The sequence below is a fragment of the Hemicordylus capensis genome, chromosome 2 (assembly GCF_027244095.1).
Source record: "Hemicordylus capensis ecotype Gifberg chromosome 2, rHemCap1.1.pri, whole genome shotgun sequence".
Taxonomy (NCBI): domain Eukaryota; kingdom Metazoa; phylum Chordata; class Lepidosauria; order Squamata; family Cordylidae; genus Hemicordylus; species Hemicordylus capensis.
Genome location: NC_069658.1, coordinates 12,432,536 through 12,455,576, shown reverse-complemented (window position 1 = coordinate 12,455,576; position 23,041 = coordinate 12,432,536). Strand labels below are relative to the sequence as shown.

General features: G+C 45.3%; 2 protein-coding genes across 17 annotated transcripts in view; one reads left to right on the top strand and one right to left on the bottom strand.

Annotated features, from left to right (window-relative positions):
• Positions 1–2,807, bottom strand: part of KATNAL2 (katanin catalytic subunit A1 like 2) — a 78,455-nt gene extending 75,648 nt beyond the window's left edge. Inside the window, exon 1 of one of the 4 annotated variants that reach the window (XM_053289090.1) lies at positions 2,702–2,807. The gene's annotated coding sequence lies outside the window, so the exon portion shown is untranslated. Of the gene's footprint in view, positions 1–1,267; positions 2,341–2,657 lie in introns of those variants that run through there. The other 3 variants (XM_053289093.1, XM_053289088.1, XM_053289089.1) reach the window with 3 other exon arrangements.
• PIAS2 (protein inhibitor of activated STAT 2) overlaps positions 1–23,041 on the top strand; it is a 75,540-nt gene that overhangs the window by 2,019 nt on the left and 50,480 nt on the right. For 8 of the 13 annotated variants that reach the window (XR_008314804.1, XM_053289081.1, XM_053289076.1 and 5 more), the window contains one exon: positions 9,041–9,141. The exons of 1 other annotated variant lie outside the window; for it this stretch is intronic. Coding sequence is in view for 10 of the 12 variants with exons in the window: in XM_053289081.1 (XP_053145056.1) it covers positions 9,049–9,141 (93 nt within the window). In the remaining 2 variants the exon portion in view is untranslated. Of the gene's footprint in view, positions 1–2,185; positions 2,402–9,040; positions 9,142–12,292; positions 12,380–17,458; positions 17,479–23,041 lie in introns of those variants that run through there. 4 more of the 13 variants (XM_053289077.1, XM_053289082.1, XM_053289083.1 and 1 more) reach the window with 4 other exon arrangements.

Here is a 23,041-nt window from a genome sequence, read left to right as displayed (position 1 = left end):
TAAGAGGTGAAGGCCCAAGAGTATAGCCAACAGGGATAGCAAACAGGATGTTGGAGTTTTGCAGGAGTTTAGCGAGAAATGTGCAGGGGAGCCTGGAACAAGCCCCTGTGATCACAAGGAGCCCGGTGGAGAAGAGAACATAAATACAAATCCCTCCCTCATATTCTTGAGAAAGGTTTTTTGGACAGTTAAATAGCTGAACATTACAGCTGAGACCTAATCCTTCTAATAAACTATCTCTAAATACTGTAAACAGTCAACAAAACCAGTATGAAAGTAGAAAGCCGGCAGGGGAGGGGGCACTTCCCAGTGTATTGCACAGAGTGCCACATGTATGACTATTTGCTGCATGGGCAGAAGTCATGGGTGTGTGTTTGGTGCAATGAGCTTCTGGCTCTCAGGGAACAAATTCGTTCCCTTAAGACCAAGGTGGCAGATCTGGAGAAGCTCAGAGAGGCATGTGGATGAGACCTTCAGGGATGTGATAGAGGCATCCCACTCCAGGGCTGATAGCTCCTCTGCTGTCAGGGAGAATGAAGGTCTTGGGCAAGAAGGACATGGGTCTGAGGAAGAGGGAAATGCTCCTTTAAAAGGGACCCCTTCCATGGATAATGAGCCCATATCCTCTCGCACAGGGGATACTCCTCTGGGGGGTGGGGGCCTCTTTGTAGAGGGTGATTTGATCATTAGAGGTATAGAGAGACGGGTTTGTGACCCGTGTGTTAACCGCACAGTGACTTGCCTGCCTGGTGCGAAGGTTGCGGACATCACGCAATGTCTAGATAGGCTCTTAGGCAGGCTGACGTGTTGGCATCAGGGGCATGGCCCGTGGAGGAGTACCATTTCCAAATGTAGTCCCAGGGCCCACTCCAACCTTACTATGTCCCTGGAGAAACCAGTGGTAGAGCATAAGCTTTGCGCATGTAGGAAGTTTCAGGTTCAGACAGCAGATTTCTCTCTGTTCACTCCCACACCATACATATTATGACACCTCTATTGGAGGGCTTGTCAACCTTGGATCTCCGGATGTTGTTGCTGTTGGACTACGTCCCATCATCCCCCCCATGGTCCTAGCCACAATGGCCTTTGGTTGGGAACCTCTGATTTAGATGGATTATCTATGTGAATGTTGAGATCCTCAGGGAGCAAAGTGCGCTGTATTGTCAAAGAGGAAGAAACTTAAGAATCGGGTCTGAAACTCAGGTTATATTAAGAGGGAGCCTGAAGGAAAGATGGCACAAGGCCGAAGAAAGGAGTAGTGTCTTACAGAATTAACTTATAAAGCTGCCTGGAGGCACCAGCCTGGCCACTGTGGGTAATAGTCCAATATCCTATTTCCTATGGACCTTTGGTCTGATCTTGCAGGACTTGCCTTATTTTTTTGTTGTTGGACTTGTGAGAAATAAGGGGCACTTTGGAGATGTGGTATCTGAGATGAGGCCTAATCATTACATTAGAGGTTTGGGTTTTGTTTTTTTTAAGCAGAGCTATAGAACTTGATTGTGTTTGCATTTTAATTTATAGGGCCAAGTTGGTTTTGCAGTCAATGGAGGGACACAGGAATGGTTCTACAATAATCCCTTTAAAATGAGTTGTTGAACATCCTCTTCCGCCTTGTGTGTACTTCTGTATGGGTTTAGTGTTCTTATGCAAAATTATTGCCATCTGGCTGAGGAATAAAGTGAATTCCAAACCAGAGCTGTGTGCCCCTTGAAATAGTGGACATCTGGCAAAATTAGCCTGAGGCAAACTCCCTCAGGCGGCAGATTTTTGAGGCACCATTAAAAGGCTGCAAATGGCCTATTGTTTGCTTCAGTCAGATACAGAGAATGCAGATTTTTCTCCTTTCTTGCATGTGGGCTGGTACTGTCGTCTTGTGGTAGCATTAGGGACTTAGGCAGTTTCATCCTGTTCGGAGCGCAGGCTTTGTATTCTTCGGGTAACTTCTTCTGGTCCTCCTGCTCATGGTCCCCCCCCCCACACCCCCACTAATAAGTGCATTGTATTTCCTTTGTTTTTTCCTTCAGCGCTCAATGCCGGGGTGGGAATCTTACACATTCCCTCGCATGCACAGCACCACCACGAGGCCATCAATCAGACCCCTGAAACGGGGAGCCGCGCGCCGTGGCGATGCCGACGCTCCCCCGAGCGGCTCCCGCCAAGAGCGTGGCCAGGGCAACGGCTCCCGAGTCCCGAAAGGGCGGGAAGGGCCCCTCCCGCAGCCACAACCGCCGGTGTGGGGGGCGTGGCTCTGCCCGGCCCCGCCTCCAAGTCACGTGGCGGAGGCGGCGGAGAGGGGGGGCCCGCTGTGAGCGACGCGTGCAGGATGGTGGCGGCGGCCGAAGCTGAGCCAGGCGGCGGCGGCGGCGGCTAGAAAATGGCGGATTTCGAGGAGCTGAGGGTGAGGAGAAGCTGCGGCCAGCCCGCCTCCCCAAGCGGCGGCGCCCCTCTGCGGCCGCCCTTCGGCTCCTTCCCCCGGTCCCCTCTTCCCCGTCAGGCAGCAGCCCTCCCCTTCCCTCTCCCGCCGGGCGGAGGAGCCGCTTCCTCCTTTCTCCCGCCTCCCCCCCTCCAGGGACCGCCTCCTGCCCTCCCCCTCCTCCTCCACACGGCCGGGTGGTGGAGGGGGTCCTGCCCCTGCGGGTGGCTGCCCCTCTCACCCGAGGCCCTCCTGGGCGAGGGGAGTCTGGGGCTTCTCTCCTACCGGCACCAGGAGCAGGTCCCACGACGGGGCGCCCTCCCTCCCGAGTGGAGGAGAGGCAGAAAGGGAGGGGAGAAGAGACGCCTCCCCCCCCTCCATCATGTGGCCTGTCTCGTTTGTCTCCCCTTCTTCCCCCCCCCCCCGCGCTATCTTTTTCTTCTTCATCATCATGATGATCGGCTTTTTCCAAGCCTGCCGCTCTTCTCCCCCCCCCCCCATCAAGGCGGCCCTGTGAGAGCTGGGGAGGGAGGCGGGGGTGGCTGTTGACAGGCGGGGGAGCAGGGGGGCTCGGGAGCGCCGGGAGACAAAGAGGCGGGCCACAGCGCGGGGGGGGGGGGCTCGGTGGTGCCCCGCACACCGCTCCCCCCCCCGCAAAACGCGTGAATGCTCAGCCTTTGGGTTTCCCCACGATGGGCGCTCTCTGCTCTTTTCTCTCCAGCTGCCTGCTCTCCCACCCCATAGTGACTTGGTTCTCTCTCTCCCCCCCCCCCCCACCCCGCTTTTCTCCTGGTGTCCTCTGTTCCCTTTCTTGCTTTTCCCATCTCTTTTTGGCATCCTTTTCCTGCTGGCTCTTCCCGAGCTGGGTTCCCCTAAGTCTGCCTTTCCATGTTCCCCATTATTTGCCCCTTCCCTTGACATCTCTCCCCCCTCCTCTAAATAGCCCTCTTCGCTCTCCCATCTCTTCTTTCATATGTTATAAGGTTGGGTTCCTACTCCAATTTCCGTAACCCTCTCATCTATTTTTCCTCTCTGTCTTTTTCTTTTTGTGCCTTGTGCATCTGCTTGCTGGAAAGTCCTGCTTCTCTTATGTCTCACCTACATTTTACACTTTCGTCTTGTATCTTATTGGGGATAATTTTTCCTGTTAATCCTGCTTTCTTTCCTCCCCCTCCCCCCCAGTTCCCTTCTAAATTTGCCAAATCCTCTGAACATAATAATCTTTTCACCTTATTGTTATATTTTCTGATTTCTTTCCCTCTGGTTATTCTACTGTGGCCCATTTCCTGCCCTTTCCAAAGTTGTTCTAGGTGTATATGCTGGGTTTTTTTGGTACTACAGACAGCGGCCTTAGCAAATCCTAGCCTGCAAATTTTAGCACATTGAGAAAACGCTATCACATTCAGTGGGACTTACTTCTGAATAAACATATGTGGGGTCAAGTTGTGTTTGTGTATATCTGGTGACCCTGAAATGACACCCCCCCCCAAAAAAAAAATCTGAGAGCCATCATAGATAACCTGGCTTTGCTCTGCTGTCTTATGTAGATTAGGAGCTGGAGAAAGAAGCTAGAATATTGACTGTGCCTATTTGATATAATACACATCTCAATTAAAAATATTTTTTGATTTCATTACTGCATTTCCACTCCACTTTGCTTAATATTGTGTTTTGTTGTTGTTGTTGTTGTTGTTTTGGCTTTTAATAAATCATAGTTGGTCTTGTTTCTTGTGCTGGAGTAGATTGACTTGGTGGGAAATTGGCAGATTATTTTTCTTTATGATGATGATAAAGTATTCACTTGGAATAGCAATAGATTGCCGTGGTCAGTTGTGTGAAGTACGACGATTCGAAAAGGAAGATGCTGTTCTTGTATATGATTATTCTAGTATTCTGTACCCCTCCACCCCATCCCCACCCCGAGATATTCCCAAAGCTTGCTTGAAATATTCAAGATGGAACACTATAAATTGTGGCATAGTTTTTGCTTTTACTAAACGTACTACATATTAAAAATATTCTAACACATTAAAGAAATGTTAGAGAATGAATGTAAAGATTATAGACCACCATTAAGTTGCTGTGTATTCTATTTGCATCTCCTTCTGTTTGTGACAGGAGTTCTTAACCTTTTTGCACCTACAAATCCCCACTCAAATCCTCAATTAACTATGGGCCTCCACCTCATTATATAATCTTCGTAAGGCTCCAGTAAAAATTAGAGAGGGGAACAAGTATTCAGGATAGTATTTTCAAGAACTCTTTTCTAGCCCGCCAGAAAGCAAATTAAATTCAGTGCAGCAAAGATTTTCCATGGACCCCCAGGTTAAGAACCTCTTCTCTCCCCCTTCCCGTGAAACACTTTCTAACAAGCTTATCTCTTTGAAGTATGTATCATGCTGCAGGTTAATATGCTATATACAGAATCTATTCCATTCATTGGTCTACTGACTGTTGAGAGTATGTCAGCAGTAGCTTATATTTCACACAGTAACATATGTTAACTGAGCAAAGAGGCACCTTTTCCAAGTGGTGATTCTCTGTATTTAGCAGGGGGAGAGCAACTGGACCTATCCATCCCCAGTACAGCATCCCTCCAGTGGCTGTTGCTGGTGTGTGTCTAATGTTTCTTGTTTGGATTGTGAGCCTTTGGGGACAGGGAGCCATTTTATTTATTTATATCTGCGTAAACTGCTTTGGAAACTTTATTTGAAAAGTTGTATATAAATATTCATTGTATTTGTATATAGAAATAGGAAGGGCTTATGCATTCTACACCTCATCCTGCTGCCCCGATTGTCACCAATTGGCACACCACTGCCTGATTTCTAAAGTTAGTGTCTTGTTGAAGCACTGACCTCCTTATATTCAAGGGTCCACAAACTAAGGATTGGTTCTCTAGCCAGACATTATTTGTGCTCTCCATCAACCACCACTCTTCCTCAAAACCTTTCTGACACACAGGCAGAGGGCTTAGAAGAGAATCATGTCTTATCTCATTTGCACTGAGATATGAACAGTGGGAACCCTCTCCTAATGCTCAAAAGGGATTCTTGCTGTCTTCTCAAAACTGGCTTTGGTAATGAGGCCTGTGTGATTCTGGGTATCCTGCTTGCCAAAGGACTGAGGGCAGTTGCCACTGGTGATCTGGCAAGTGGATTTGTGGATGCCTGCTTATATTGGGCGACTGAGCCCAGGAGGTAAGAAGCAACATTCACAGCCGCAACAAAATGTGGTGATTGTATGAACTAGCCCCTAGTTATGCTATATTTGTCCAGACATTTTCTTTAAGTGACTTGAAATTGTGTGTGGATGATAACATTGAAAAGACTAAGCTTGTATTGATTTGGGAAGTTGCTTTCATCAGAGTGCAAATGAAATATAGGTAATGTTTCATTAAAAAACAACAACAACTTTGCTCATAGTTTACACTGGACAATGTGCAGTTGCTTGTAGGTGCATTTGATATCAGCTTGTTTTGACACCAGCTACACTGGTTTTGATGATCTTGTTGGCACAGCTTTGCTAGAAGCTAAGCTTTCCAGGGTAAAGGTAAAAGGTGCCCTCAAGTTGGTGTCGACTCCTGGTGACCACAGAGCCCCATGGTTGTCTTTGGCAGAATACACGAGGGGTTTACCATTACCATCTCCCTCACAATATGAGATGATGCCTTTCAGCATCTTCCTATATCGCTGCTATAGGTGTTTTCATATAGGTGTTTCCCATAGTCTGGGAAACATACCAGTGGGGTTTTGAACCAGTAACCTCTGGCTTGGTAGTCAAGTCATTTTCCCGCTGTACCATTAGGTGGCTTTTCCAGGGTAGTCATGGTCTAAAAGCTCAAACAGATCAGGCTGCATGTAGGAAAATTGATTTCATCCATAAGAACAGCCCTGCTGGATCAGGCCCAAGGCCCATCTAGTCCAGCATCCTGTTCTGCACAGTGGCCCACCAGATCCATGACCTCTTTACTCAGACCAGTTTTTAAAAATCTGGTTATGTGAATTTACACTTCCTTTTATTTCACTAACCCTGGAAGAGAGGGTGTGCAGAACACAGTTATGGTATTTTCTGTGTACTTGTTCAGGTATTTTGATGTGATTGCAGTTTATGGTGGTTAGCACAGTTTTGTGGAAAGTCACTGGGTGAGAATGAGTGCCAAAACCTTTGTTGTTGCTTAGAGCAGAATAAAGCCATATTGGAGAGAACTTGACTGTTGGAGAAGGGAAACGAGAGATAGTGGAATACTGCTATTCAGGGTGATGGGGGTGGGGGAAGCTTGAGTTTCAAGATTGTTATGGGGGAAAGAGTGGATTCAAAATTTATTTAAGTGACCAATAAAACAAATCTAATAAAGTCTTCTATTGGTGGTACTTATGTTTTCTAAATAATGATTCATGACGATTGGTTACTCAGACCACTAAAACATATTAATTTACAACTGATGACAATTGGAGTTTAAAGGATTATCCAGGTGGTCAGAGTGGATGATCTTACTAGTGATAAAACAGGATGGGGATCAGGTCCTAGTACCTCTGCTGACACATGGTCTCCAGTATCAACCTGATAACACCATATTACTATGGGCTTGATAGTGGAGACCATAAGTCAGCACATTATGTGATTTGTTGTACCATATTTATAATCTTCTCTACCCAGAAAACCTTTTGACTCCTTGGTCATTGGTTCAGTTTTAAGCTATCATATGTGTGTATTCAGATTTCATTCTTATCAAGGTATTTTGAAAAAGAGAAATGTAACAATATCTGCATTTAAAAAAAAATCAGTGTGTTAAAACCACCAGTTTTTAACCACCGTGAAAGGAAACAACTTGCACCTGAATTGAAATACTTCTGAGAACTTTCTGACAGATCAGGGGGGCTATGTTTGCAAAAAAGTTACTTCCAAATTGGTGGGTAAAGTATTGGCAGTCAAGATCAGACAAAATATTGTGATAAAATGTCATGTAGCCTTTGGGTCTAATATACTGTTAGGTTACCTTTTCATTTGATTAAACATCCAAGACTTCACTGGGGCTTTCTTGGGCTCCGAATCCCTTTAATGGCCCTCCCTGGTGCTGTGCACAGGATCACTCTGCACAGAGGTAAATGCTGGAAGCTGCCACCTCACTTTGGGGCCAGGGCAAAGTGTGGATGCTTTAACTTAAGTTGAATCTTTGCACAGCACTAACCTCTGTTTCACTTTCTTGATATCCTTTATTTCTACGAGTTTACCAGTAACAATTGAATAGCACTCACCCAGCTGAATTGCGCATGCGTGTAAGTATTTAAGTTATGGGATAAATTTAGCAATGCTCTATTTTGAACATCATGAACTTCAGTAGAATGGTGGTTCTGTTGGTGCATAATTGGGTAGTTTAGGCTATAAATTAGTCTGATATCCATTAATTGAATCAACTTTTTCATTTAATGTTCTATAAAAGCTTTTCCTCCTACATCTTAATACTTCACTAGTGACCTCTTGTTGAAGATATTGAAACACTCACATATTATACAGGGGAAGTTAATAGTTGACAGTGATTTACATATATTTCATCTTACCCCACTGTTGCTGATAGTGGTGCTGTAAGCGCATGCATAGTTTCTGAGTGGGTTTAATTTTGCACACTAGTGTCCTTATTCTCAGCATCTTCAAATTTACCTTGAGTAATGCTTGAAGATTCTTAAATAGCTGTGCTTTCTCAATGCGCCTTAAATGTTAAATGGATCTGTATGTTTTATTCTTTTCCTCCAAGCACAAAGCAGCTAGGCCACACACAATGCTTACACTTCCATTCTGTGCTCCCCTAAATGTCCCTCTGTTCGATTCTTGTCTTTAAGGTTGGAAAGCTAATAATGTTGACTACCCCGATACTGTCAGCAGGCCATCTATTGTCTGAATGTGGTCAAGATTCCTTTGTAGCCAGCTGCCCAATACTACTTCTCCTGGCCTTCTGCTCTAATTGTAGGAATTGGGGAGCACAAGAAGCATTTGCTGTGGCAACAGGTGACAAGTGCAAGGACTTTGTGCCCCCTCTGCACCCAACCCCTACATAATTAGGTAGCTTGCTCTGTAAACCTCTTGTGATAGTCTGGAGTCTTCTAAAAGAAAAGGTGCTGTATGAACATTAGTGTTTGTCTCATGACTGAATTTGAATGTAAGGGATACCATGAGATGTAGCTCAGCTTCATTCTTGGGCTACAGAATAAAACCCAAGGAGAACAGCCTAGTTCTTAGGATTCATCCTTATATACTTAAACTCTGAATAGTTGCAATCACTTGTTCATTACACTATGTTCATTACACTATGTTTGACATTTGTTCCCCAATAATGTAAGCATATATCCAACACCGGAAGTTTTAACTTGTTGAAGATTAAACACCTCTGTTCTAATTTTTGAACAGTACTTGACAACATTGACTAATCTATGCCAATTTTTGTTTGGCTGGTCTGATGCCCAGTCTCCCTTGTCTGGAACATAAGTGAACTTTGCCTTCTTACTCTAACCCCACCCTCTTCCATTTTATATTGCCAAAATATTTGTTAAACTCATTAGCATTGCTACAGACCTCAAATAAACCTCTGTAGCCACTCTCCAAGCTACTATGTTTTTTGTTTTCCAGACACAAATATGGTGACCCTTTTAAGAAAACGTCGCCTACAAAGACGAGCAAGATACTTAACTAAGAAACAGAAAGCTACCTCGGCAGCTTCTAACTTACAAGTAAGATTACCCCCAAATTATCATGAAGAACACAAAACATTATTCTAAAAACAAAATTACAAACTCTTTAGGTAGAACTTTACTAGCTATTAATTTCAACAATAAAACCATTATGATTATGATTATGATTATGTTTACATTTATATGCCGCTCTTCCTCCAAGGAGCCCAGAGCGGTGTACTACATACTTAAGTTTCTCTTTCACAACAACCCTGTGAAGTAGGTTAGGCTGAGAGAGAGGTGACTGGCCCAGAGTCACCCCGCTAGTTTCATGGCTGAATGGGGATTTGAACTCAGGTCTCCCTGGTCCTAGTCCAGCACTCTAACCACTATACTACGCTGGCATTCATCATGCGAATGAAATACTAATTCCATTCAATGAAAAGCTTCTGAATATTGTTCACACATATAAAAGAGAAAAATTTTGTCATTCTTAAAGCCATCCCCAAAGTCTTTCTGAAACACAAAGTCTGTATGAAAGAACTACTTGAAACTAAAGTGCTAAAAAAATTGACCATGCCACAAAAATAAGTTTAAAATTAAATAGAGCTAAAATAAAATATAAAAAGGAAGGAAAGAGATTCATATTTGTCGGCCTTCATTCTCCATGATACATAATAATCTGGCATCCTAACAGTTTGAAAATATGCATCTTGGAAAGTGTGTCCTCTTACTCTCACTAGCAGTGTATAATTCTATCTGGAAATAGGGGTGTGCATGAACCGCAGTCTGAGTGCCGGTTCGGCACCACGGGGAGCAGGAGCTTTAAGAAAGAGGGGAGCAGGTCCTTACCTGCTTACCATGGCCCCATGCAGGTTCCCGCTGGGGTGGTGCTTGACCCAAGTACCACTGTGTGGTGCCAGCACACAGGGCATCCACACATGAGGATCATGCAAACACCATGCTGACCGCACAAATCTCCACACGTGTGGATTCCTTGTGTGCTGGTGCCGTGTGGGGGAACTTGGGCCAAGTGCTGCCCCAGCAGGAAGCTGCATGGGGCAGTGGAGAGCAGGTAGAACCTGCTCTTCCCTTTCTTAAAGCTCCTGCTTCCCGTGGCTCCAAACTGGTGCTTAAACCGTGATTTGTGCACACCCCTATCTGGAAATGAGACCTCATAGAGCTAGGAAAAGCCTAGTGTCACATTGTACTTGTGGTAAATGCTGCTGGGGTGAGGGAGGGGTTGTCATTTGTAACTGTGTATGCTATACATAAACACAGAATGCCTGAATAGGGCTCTGGAGCAGGGTTTCTTAACCTTGGGCCCACAGATGTTGTTGGACTACAACTCCCATCATCCCCAGACATGAGCTTTGTTGCTGAGGATGATGGGAGTTGTAGTCCAAACACATCTGGGGGCCCAAGGTTATGAAACCCTGCTCTAGAGTACCAACTTCTTGTGCAGCTAAACTTGACTATGCTTGACTGGACATGTATGACTGGACTGGACTCATACCTCTGGGTATGAGGTTGATACCTTATGGCTTTCCTTGGCAGGTGTTGGCATCTGTGTTTGGGTCAATTTTTTTATGTATTTAACCATTACATTTCAGCCAAGATTAGCTCTCAGAGCAACTTACTATTAATATCCTCACAAAGGTACAATGTGACTAATGATATGTTGGTATGCATATTGCAGTCTTTTCTTGCTCCTGCCAATTGGTGACACACCTCTGGTTCCAGGCTCTTTCCTCCAGAAGGAGGAGTGATAAGGAGCAGCAGATGAGCTTGGGCCCACAGAAGTAGCCCCAAATGGTGTATGGGTATCCCAGTGAGAGAGCCAAAGCAAGCTTCATTTTTAGTTGTTCTTTATAGGTAAGTTTGTTATGCCATGGACCTGCTGGATTTTAAAAGTCAGCTCTGGGATGGTCTGCCCCACCTAGTACCAGATTGCTACATTATGTGGTCCTGCTACTAGGGCAATCCTGCACTGCATGCCGCAGACTTCAGTTATTTTTTTAACTGAAGTTTTCTTTGTTCTTCAGGATATGCATATTTTGAATGAGTGTTTATTCTTCACTACAGGTATGATCATCTAGCAAATATGCCTTCTGATATTATGTCCCTGTGGGTTGAGGGACCAGGGGGTAGCAGAGAGAAGCGGGGGAGGGGGCACACTGATGAAAATGGCTTGTCCCCTATCCCACACTTGCACAAGCAAAACTTATTCAGTTTGCAAAGATAATGTGTATGCTACCCAATAATGGCTCTCCACTTTCTAAACCACTTTTACAATCTGCTAAAAGATTTTTTGCAAGATCCCAGCATCTTCCTTCCAAAGCAATAATAAAACTTCATTCTTTAGCCGTTTTAATTATTAATTAGTATTAATTATAAACAAATTGTCCTGGGTGAACAGACCAAAAAGCAAGGAGAAAGAATACAAAATACAATGCAAAAAAGTATTTAAAAGAATTTTTAAAAAAATTGGTTAAAATCAGATCAAAACTTAACTTAAATTTATGATGTAATGCTCAAAACTTGCATTTGCATTGTTCTCTAAAGCTTTAATCTCAATTTTATTTTTTTTATCCAAATGTTTCTCTTTTGCTTAATTCTGCAGTATTAGTTATAATTCAATTTAAAAAAAACCAAAAAAAACAAAACCTCCCCAGTGCTGAAAACTGCCATAACTGCCCTCCTCTGCATTTATTTTTGCAAATAAAACAACATTCTGCAAACATCTGTGGTAACTAAGCAACACATAAGAACATCGCACACAAAGCAAAGTGAAAATACACCCCCGCCCCCACCAAATATCACCATGATTTAGAAAGCATGTGTGGGTCATATACAGGGAAACGTCATTATCTGCGGTTAGGAAAAAGACACCCTACCTCACCATATATTGGGGGGACGTGTTGGCCTTGCGTACCTGTGGGTGGCCAGAAATTACTGCAGAGGTCATTTCTGCCCACAATTTTGTTTCTTGGGTATACAAAATGGCTCCATTTAAGGGGGGAAACAAAAAATATGGTGATTTTTGCCTGATTTGGGGGTATTCCAGGGCACAGTGAGACTTGGGGAGCAGCAAAGCATGATAAAGTGTTCCCCCACCTCCCCCCAAAAAAATTTGGCCAATTTTCGGCCATTTTTGAGCAATTCCTGGCCGAACAGAAACCTAACCCCTGTGTTTCCATTTACTTTAAAGATAAAGTTGCGCAGTTGAGTCAGTGTCGTCTCCTGGCGACCATAGAGCCATATGGTTTTCTTTGGTCCATCTCCCGCAGAGTATGAGGTAATGCCTTTCCGCACCTTCCTATATTGCTGCTGCCAAATGTAGGTTTTCCCATAGTCTGGGAAATATACCAGCGGGGATTTGAACCAGCAACCTCTTGCTCACTAGGCAAGTTACTTCCCTGCTGCGCCATTAGGTGGGCCTCGATATTTGTGGTTTCCATATCTGCGGCTGCAGCCAGGAATGGAACCCACGCAAATATAGATGTCCTCCTGTACATGTATTTAAGAGGGGTGTGTCTGTCCGTCTATAATAAAAGCTGCTTGGGCATACTGACTGACACAAAACTTCCAGACCGAACCTCAAAAGATAGAAACATGCTCTTCTTTGAGATAGGTTCCAGACCTTGCCCATACTACCAGAAAATCTAAAACACTGGAAAAATTCATTACTTTCCTGGAAAATGTGGGAACAATCTCCCATTGGAAAGCGTGGGGAATGAGACCTCATAGAGCTAGGAAAAGTCTAGGATCACAGAGAGATAAGATGTTCATGGGCTTGTGAACAGCAAGTCCTTTTTACTAGTAATATATAAAAATTGTTTGTGTGGCGTGCATGTGCACTCACATGTGTTGGAGCTCCAAGCCAGTGGTGGAGAACCTACCCTGCCTCCCAGAGAAGCTTCTGTTCCCACTTCTTTTGGGGGCAGGGCATGCCAGGCAGGTGGTTGAGGAATGGAGCAGTTGCTCACTAGCAGCTTGACCATCAGTGGAAAGAGATCTGGACTACCGGCCTCAAGCACAAGTGTCAAAAGCCAAGACTGGCTGAGCAACTGACCAACCCAACGTCTTGCAAGGGCTAGGTATCATCTCGCAAGAAGTCAGGGCTATATTGCAAGATTGTAAGTAGCAGCTGCACAGATCTATGTAAGACAGAGCAGGAGAGGGTGAGGAGGAAACAAGCATGCTGCTTGGAATGGCCATATCTCTTGGGGAAGAGGAGGGCCAAAGGATGGAGACATGGGAGGAGAAAGACGGGTTTCTGTGCCCTCTCCCCTCCTGCCTGAGGCCATTAAGGGGCAGGATAGCTGATGGGCTTTTGACTAGGTCTGTTATTAACTCCCATCATCTGACTATTGGCCACTGTAGTTGGGGGTGATGGGAGTTGTAGTCCAACAAGAGCTGGAAAACTGATTATGCAGCCCTGTGTAAGATTATGCTAAGTTCCACAGACTGCTTATTATTTTATGTATTTGATTCAGTTTATATACCAACCTTCCTAAAGTGGCTCAGGGTAGTTTATATTAAAATAATTTTTTTTTAAAAAGTAAAATAATTAAAAAACAAACCCAAAACATTTAAACAGAATTAAAATTAGATATCATTAAAAGCCAGGCTGACTGTTACATATATGTTGACTGTTACAGTGACATATATAAAAGTTACAGCCTTTTCAGTGTTTATCTATCTGGACCCACTACAGTAGAATTGTTAACTCAAAGCAAGCTTTACTCTTACCTAGAAGGTCACACAGACAATGACTACTTACTCTGTTGGTGGTATTTTTGCCTTTCTCTTCACTCCATCACCTACTCGGTTGTTTTTTTCCACTTTGAACACTTTGATAGCAAGATCTTTGGGACAGGGAATTGTGTACTTATGTTACTTATTATGTTACTTGTACTTATGTTATGTTATTGATAATTCCTCATAATAATAAATCTGTGAAGCTAGCATAATAAAGACTGTGTAAAGTATTTTCTGCTCACGTGACACAAGTTAAAGTGACTACCTTAACTTGCGATTTCTATGCTTTTGAGAGCATGAGTGAACATTTTAAGCACCTGAAACTAAAGGCTTTTTGATAGATGAATTTCCTTGTGTCTTGAAAAGGTACTAAATTATGTCAGGCAGGTGTGTCTGTGAAAATGTTACCTCTTAACTTTAAACATTTTAGAATGTTTGTCACTTTTAAATCTTTTTAGAATGTTTGTCACTTTGTAATCTTTTGAAATTAACTTTCTATTACTCTTTTCTCCTCCCCACCAACATTAACAGTAAGACTTACTCTAGAGTAAGCATGCAAAGGCTAGTACTGTTGGACAGCTGCTGCACAAAGAAAAGAGGCTGAGAACCTCTTGAATAAAGTGAACTCTTCCCACATTCAGTATCTAAAACCAGAGGCTCACTGTCAGAATTATCCTCTTTGCTATTGTGCCCATTGTGCACTAACCAATACAGGAATCGCAGGCAGTGCCACAGTTAGTATAGTGCTTGTATCATTAGGGCAGGGGTGGGCAAACTTGGACCTCTAGCTAACGTTGAACTAAAACTCCCATCATTCTCAGCCTCATTAAATTGTGGCTTGGGGTAATGGGAGCTGTAGTTGAAAAATAGCTGGAGGACCAAGTTTGTCCACCCTTGAGTTAGAATTACGTTGTTACAGCTCACCCTGTATAAGCTATGAATATTCACTTCATAAAATACAAACTATATGTCCAATTTATCTGAAATTTGACAGGAAGCAAATGGGTGACACACTGACAGACTTGTACAGATTTGGTGCAGATCTGCTGAGAAATGACCTAGATACAGCAGTTTGAGAACAGACCCCCTAAGAAACTGTGTATTTATTTTTTTATCATATTTTTATGCCACCTGATATGTACATCTCTAGGCGGTGTACAAATTTTAATATTAAAATTCACAAATTAAAACACATGATAAAACAATAGAATAAAATAGTTATTAAAACAAGTCTTTAATATTAATAAAATTTCTAATTAAAAGCCTGAATCTTGAGGTTCTTCCTGAAAACAAACAGAGAAGGAGGGAGCATATTCCAAAGCCCTGGGGCAGCCCCAGAAAAAGCCCAGTCCTGGGTCTCCACCGAACAAGCCAGTGGCCTCTCCAGAAGATGGTAACAGGCGGCACGCTTTATGACAAAGGAGGCACTCCCTTAAATAGCTTGGACCTTAGCCAGCTGGTCTTATGGTAGCAAGCATGACTTGTCCCTTTAGCTAAGCAGGGTCTGCCCTGGTTGCATATGAAAGGGAGACTAGAAGTGTGAGTACTGTAAGATATTCCCCTCAGGGAATGGAGCCACTCTGGGAAGAGTAGAAGGTTTCAAGTTCCCTCTCTGGCAGCATCTCCAAGATAGGGCTGAGAGAGATTCCTGCCTGCAACCTTGGTGGCCATCACCACATCCCATGGCAAAGCATTCCATGGATTAATTGTGTGCTGTGTGAAAAAGTACTTCCTCTTGTCGGCCCTAAATTTCCAAACTTTCAGCTTCATGGGGTGACCCCTGGTTCTAGAGTTGTGAGAGAGGGAGAAAATTTTTTCTCTGTCCACCCTCTCTGCTCCATGCATAATTTTATACACTTCGATCATGTTTCCCCATAGTCGCCTCTTTTCCAAGGTAAAGAGCCCCAGATACTGTAGCCTAGCCTCATAAGGAAGGTGCTCCAGGCCCCTGATCATTTTGATTAAGAACATAAGAACAGCCCTGCTGGATCAGGCCCAAGGCCCATCTAGTCCAGCATCCTGTTTCGCACAGTGGCCCACCAGATGCCATTGGGAGCCTACAGTCAAGAGTTGAGGGCATGCCCTCTCACCTGCCATTACTCCCCTGCAACTGGTTGCCCTCTTCTGCACCTTTTCCAGTTTTACAATATCCTTATGATACGGTGAACAAAGCTGTATGCAGTACTCCAGATGTGGTTGCACCATAGATTTGTATAAGGGCATTATAATATTAGCATTTTTATTTTCAATCCCCTTCCTAATGATGCCTAGCATGGACTTAGTTTTTTTCACAGCTGCTGCACACTGAGACGATACTTTCAATGAGCTGTCCACCACAACCCCAAGATCTCTCTACTGGTTGGTCGTCGATAGCTCAGATCCCATCAGCTTATATGTGAAGTTGGTGGTTTTTTGCCCCAATGTGCATAACTTTACACTTGCTTACAGTGAACCGCATTTGCCATTTTGTCGCTCAGTCCTCCAGTTTGGAGAGATCTTTTTGGAGCTCCTCACAATCCATTGTGGATTTCAGCACCCTAAATAGTTTAGTGTCATTTGCAAATTTGGCCACTTTGCTAGTCACCCCAACTTCTAGATCGTTTATGAACAAGTTAAAGAGCACTGGTCCCAGTACTGATCCCTGGAGGACCCCACTTCCTACCTATCTCCATTGTTAAAACTGTTCATTTATTCCTACTCTCTGTTTCCTGTCCTTCAACCAGTTACCGATCCACACATGAAACTGTCCCCTTATTCCATTGACTGCTAAGTTTACTCAAGAGCCTTTGGTGGGGAACTTTATCAAATGTTATTTGGAAGTCCAGGTATACTATGTCAACTGGATCACCTTTATCCACATGCCTGTTGACACTCTCAAAGAACTCCTAAAGGTTAGTAAGGCAAGACTTTTCCTTGCAGAAGCCATGCTGGTTCTCCTTCAACAAGGCCTTTTCTTCTATATACTTAACAATTTTGTCCTTAAGTATGCTTTTCATCAATTTACCTGGCACCGAAGTTAAGCTGGCTGGCCTTTAGTTTTCCGGATTCCCCCTGGATCCCTTCTTGAGAATTGAAGTCACATTGGCTACTTTCCAGTCTTCTGGTACAGAGCCTGATTGTAGGGACAAGTTATATATTTTTGCCAGGAGATTGGCAGTTTCACATTTGAGTTCCTTCAGTACTCTTGGGTGGATGCCATCTGGCCCTGGCTATTTGTCAATTTTTAGTTTTTCAAGACAGTTTAGAATATCTTCTCTTGTCACCTCAAACTGGCCCAGTTCCTCAGCCGTGAAACCTGAAAAGCTCAGTTCTGGAGAGGGTATATGCTGAGTATCCTCCACCGTGAAGACAGATGTAAAGAACTAATTCAGCTTCTCTGCAGTCTCCTTCTCCTCAATAATCCCTTTCACACCCTCATCATCTAAGGGTCCTACCGCCTCCCTGGCAGGTTTTCTACTTCTGATGTATTTAAAGAAGTTTTTGTTATTCCCTTTGACACTTCTAGCTATATGCTCCTCAAATGTTCTCTTTGCATCCCTTATTGTCTCCTTGCATTTCTTTTGCCAGAGTTTATGTTCCCCCAGTTGACACTGAGTTGGCCGCCCTGATCCGGAGCTATTCTGCCTAAAGACGGTGAGAACCATTTAAAAAAAACAGGATGAAAAAATGTCATTCGGCTCTCTGCAGATGGTGATGTATCTGCATCTTTCCATGCTCTTTCCATGCATGCTTCCATGGCGAATTCGATATTTGCTAGAGCGTCTGTCTTGTGGATTAAGGAGCTACTGCCCCTGGCCCCACTGGATGCTCTGAAACCCAAGGAAGGCTTAAACAAGCTAGAGAATGCCACGGCTTTCATGGGTGACTCTTGATGCCACTCATCTCTCAGCCAGAGCACTGGCATGTGAAGTTTTAGTATGATGACTGGAGGGTTGATCAAAAGTCACGCCTCAATCTGGCCAACTCAGCCTTTAAAGGGGAAAAGTTATTCAGTGAGGTTCTTGAACCAGAGGAGAGCTGGTCTTGTGGTAGCAATCATGACTTGTTCCCTTAACTAAGCAGGGTCTGCCCTGGTTGCATATGAATGGGAGACTAGAAGTGTGAGCACTGTAAGATATTCCCCTTAGAGGGGATGGAGCTGCTTTGGGAAGAGCATCAGAAGGTTCCAAGTTCCCTCCCTGGCAGCATCTCCAAGATAGGGCTGAGAGAGATTCTTGCCTGCAACCTTGGAGATGCTGCAGCCAGTCTGTGTAGACAATACTGAGCGAGATGGACCAATGGTCTGACTCAATATATGGCAGATTCCTATGTTCCAAAAAGGACTGCAGGTCAGGCAAGCCATTCACTCCTCCTTTCAAGAGCATCCAGGCTTCCTTTCGTCCCCATCAATCCAAGCAGATCTGCCCATCCTGGTCCAGAATCCATTTCTCCTTTGGGGACAACAACAAAGCCAACAAGAACACCCAAAATAGTGCTCCAAAGAAACAGGGATTCAGGCATAAAGCCCAGTGACTCCCTGTCCCCAGTAGTTACAGGTGTTTGCTCAGGTGTGGTGCCAGACTTCCACAGGTGCTTGGATCATTATTTTATTTATTATTTATTATTTTTTACATTTTATATCCTGTCCTACCTCCAAGGAGCCCAGAGCGGTGTACTTGAGTTTCTCTTTCACAACAACCCTGTGAAGTAGGTTAGGCTGAGAGAGAAGTGACTGGCCCAGAGTCACCCAGCAAGTATCATGGCTGAATGGGGATTTGAACTGGGGTCTCCCTGGTCCTAGTCCAGCACTCTAACCACTACACCACACTGGCTCTCTGCACTGTTTCCCAGAGGTACTAATTGGATCTCAGCTCCCCTCCCCGAGACAGATTCATTCCCTCATCCAGGTCGCTGTGGAAGACTAAACACCAATTGATGTCTCTGGCCATTCAGCATCTCTTGCAGATATGGGCTGTCAAAGCAGTGCCAATCTAGGAACAAGGACTGGGGTGTACTTGATCCTGTTCATCGTTCTCAAAAAGAATGGAGGGCCATTCTCGATGTCAAGTACGTAAAATGCTTACTGAGGAGAAAGGGATTCTGGATGGAGATGCTTTGGTCCATCCTGATGGCTATCCAGGAGGGGGACCTTCTCACATCAACAGACCACAAAGAGGCCTACTTACATGTCGCAATTCATCTACAGGACAGAAGGTACCTCTGCTTCGTGTACAGTGGAGTCCACTTTCAATACTGGACCCTTCCCTTTGGTCTCTCTACTGCCCCGTGAGTATTCACCAAGCTTCTACTGGCACTGGTAGTACACTTGAGAATCGGGGATTCACCTTCACCTGTTTCTTGACGATGTCCTTGATCAGGTCCCCATCTCATTCAAATAGCCTCAAGGCTGTCAGGAATGCACTTCTCTGCCTCTGGAACCATGGATCTTCTTCATGGTCACTGTGCATCACACTTGGAGCATGCGCCTGTGCAGAGACCAGGTTCTGGAACCTTCCAGAGCTTCACCATAAAAGGAAAAAAGAGCGGGAAACATCGCTTCCTCTTTAGGATCGTATCTTTGTCTTTCTTCGACTGCCACTAAAACAGGATCTTTGGAGCATTCCTCTGTCTTCACCTAGCAAAAAAAAAAGGCCATATTATCTCAGTTTCTTCTGATTTTAAGTTTTTGTTTCTTCCTTACTTTCTATCATTCTCAGTATATTTACCTATATGTTTTGCATTTTGCTTTCCTTACAGTCCCCCATCTCCCTCTTTTTGGCCTTGTAGGTCGTTGGCCATGGGTACCTTTATGGCCACAACAGCTAAAAATATTTTCAAATGTTGCATTGATTGTGGTGCTAAAATCCCCACCTCGGATGGGCACTCTTAAGTGCCTTCCATGCCCTGAAGAATCCCATAGAGTAGACATGTCTGCTTGGGGTTTACTAAACAGGCCAGGCGCATCAGAGCCTTCTGTCTAGGGGCACTCACGTGGGAGTGGGCCGTCTAAGCGAGCATTTCAGTGGCCACTGGCAGCCCTCTGATAGCCTCCAGTACTGTGGCTATAGAGGGGAGTCCAGAAAGGAGAACAATCAGAGGCGTAACTATAGGGGGGGCAGAGGGGGCACGTGCCCCAGGCGCCATCTTTTCTGGTCACGTGGGGGGCGCCGCCATGACAAAAAAATTTTTTTTAATTTTTTTCTAAAAATTTTGTTAATACAAATGTTTCCTGCTCAGTGCAGCAGCGCTGCAGCAGTCAAGGGAGCGCGTCGGTGCCCCCTCCCCCACGAGCGGTCCCTTCCGCGCGCCCCCCCTTGCTTTGCTGGTGCCTGGCAGCCAGTCAGTGGCCTGGCTTGGCGGCGGCGGCGGGCGCTTGTGAGGAAAAACCTAAGTATAATGTAGTATGTTGGGGGGGCGGGGGGCGCCATTTCAGTGCTTGCCCCGGGCGCCGTTTTCCCTAGTTACGCCTCTGAGAGCAATGATGAAGTTGGAGTTTACTATCCACTTGGAACATGTGCAGTCGGTTTCCCCAACCCAGGTGTGGGATCAACTATCTCACTCCATTCTTTACTCAGCTACCACCTGCACCTGCTCTAAGCACTCAGCGCCGCCTACTATGACTACCAAGAGCGGTTTCATTGTCAGTACCCAAAAAACCTCGTTAGTACCCCAGACCAGCATTCTACACTTTGTGGTCACGATAAACACTGTAGCAGGGATGGTATCCCTCCCTTCCCCTCGGAGTCAGAACATTGTTCAGTCTTGCCAAGCTCTCCCATGTTGCCACAGGGCTAGCTTCCTGAAGCTGAGTCAGTTGCAAGGTTCTATGATATCCACCATAGGGTTTGTTCCCTGGGCTCTGTATCACTCCTGCATCCTACAATGGTCCCTCCTTCCATGGCAGGACAAGGTGATGGAGAGATCTCATCAGAAACTACACCTTAACAGGGTGGTGATTGCCTCCCTTGGGAGGTGGATGTTTCTCGCCACAGCTCAAGGGGTTTATTTCCTTGCAGTGATCCAAATCCAGGTGACTACTGATGCCCGCCTGGCAGGGTGGGTAGCCCACTGTCCCCATCTAATAGCACAAGAGACATGATCCGAGACCAAAAGACAATGAAGCATAAATTGGCTAGGGTTGTGGGCGATCTGCCTCTAGAGGAGTTCCTTTCCCCAGACACATTCTAATCTGAATGGACAATACAGCTGCCAAGGCGTGTGTCAGTTGTCAGAGCGGCACAAGGTCCAAGGCTCTAATGTAGGAGGTGACCCTTCTCATTACATGAGCAGAAACAAATGTAATCTCTGTCTACAGACCACATAAAGGGGGAATTAAACACAACTAGTGGGCCTGGGCACAGAGCATCTGTGCCTCTAGCTGGCCCGCCGCCTCCGCGGCCGGGCCCGCCGCCACCGCCTGGCCCGCCACAGCCGGGCCCTCCGCGGCAGCCCAGCCAGGCAATTCTCCTGGGTGCGCCAGAACCAATCAGGCGCCCCCGCAGCCCAGCCAATCAGCTGGGCTGCCGGGACACATTTTTCCTGGGCACACCCAGGAGAAATATATATATAGAAGATAGCAGACTGGCTAAGCAGAACGCAGGTCATGCAGTCTGGGTGGTCACTCAGCTCTCAAGGATTCAATCTTAGTCCCAAGGTTTGAGAAGCTAGTCATGGATCTCCTTGCTTCCACAACAAATACCAAGTTGCTGTGTTTCCTGTCCCGTTACCACTGTCAAGGGATGGAGGGTGTGGACTCTCTTACAACACTGTGGTCATCAGGTCCGCTCTGTGCATTCCCTCCAACAGCCATAATCCCTTGGGTGATTTGCAGGATCTGCTCATTTCACGGGGAAGTGATCCTCGTGGCAATACATTGGCCCCGTCACCCCTGGTTTTCAGACTTTATGGTGTTATCTTGGGAGCCTCCTCTAACCCTGGTCTCTCAGGTACTCAGTCATGGACCAGTGTTTCACCTGGAACCAGAATGGATGGAACTCTTCACCTGGAGGTTGAGAAGGACTCTCTAAAGACCTGCAGATATGTCCCAGATATATTGGATACCATCCTAACCTCTTGGAAGCAGTCCATTGAGAAGGTCTATCAGGCTACCAGGAAGGCTTTTGCAATCTGGTACAAAACTGTGGCAATCTCTCCTCTTGCGGCATCTGTCTCCACTGTACTGCCCTTCCTGCAAAGGGGCTTGAGTAAGGGTCTTCGCTCAAATACTCAAGCACTAGGTAGCAGCCATTTCCTCTGTGCTGACTTGCCATGAGGCCTCCCAGCATTGCTTTTCACCCCCACATTAAGAGCTTCTTAAGGGGGTCTACCAATATCAGCCCACCACCTGTACATAGGTTTCCCACCTGGAACCTCAATCTGGTTTTAAAGGCCCCTTTCGAGTCTATTGGTTCAATTTCTCTGCGATTTCTCACATACAAAATTGTCTTCTTAATTTCCATCACCTCTGCTCTAAGGGTGACTGAGCTGGAAGCTTTGTCTGTACGCAAGGAACTGTGCCTAGTTTATCCTGATTATGTTCTGCTTTGGCCCAATCCTCCTTTCACCCTCAAGGTGAACTCTCACAGAGCCCAAGAGCTTTTGTTTCCTGCCTCTTGTCCTAGGCTTTCCTTTCCTAGGGAGAAAGCTTGACATTCGCTAGATGTACGTAGGGCAGTTAGGGTTTATCTTTGATGCACCAAGGCATTCTGGTGTTCAGAATCCTTCTTTCTTTCATTTTGGGACTGTTCTTTAGGTCAAAAGTTTTCCAATTCCACCTTAGCAAGTGATAAGTCAGTGTATCAACCTTGCCTACTCTTCCCAGGGTTTTTCTCCAACAAAAGGGAACATGGTCCAATCGACAAGGAGTGCTGTGACTTTGGCTGCCCTCTCTACCCTGGTGCCTCTGGTGGACATTTGTAGGACAGCTACGTGGTCCTCATTGTCCACATTCATTAGGCACTATAAGATACTATTGGCCTCTGTAGATGCTTCTTTGGGGCATCACATCCTTCAACAAATGGTCTCTACCTAAGGGCCAACCTTGTGTCCCACCTTCTCAGGGTCAAGGGCTTTGGCAGATCCCAGTATTCAGGATACACTCCCCTACTGAGGGAGAATAATACGTCTGCGCTTACCTGAAAGGTCATTTTCCTCATTGGTAGGGAATGTATCCTTCCCTCCCACACATTGGCTTGGGGCTTTTACTCTCTATACTGTT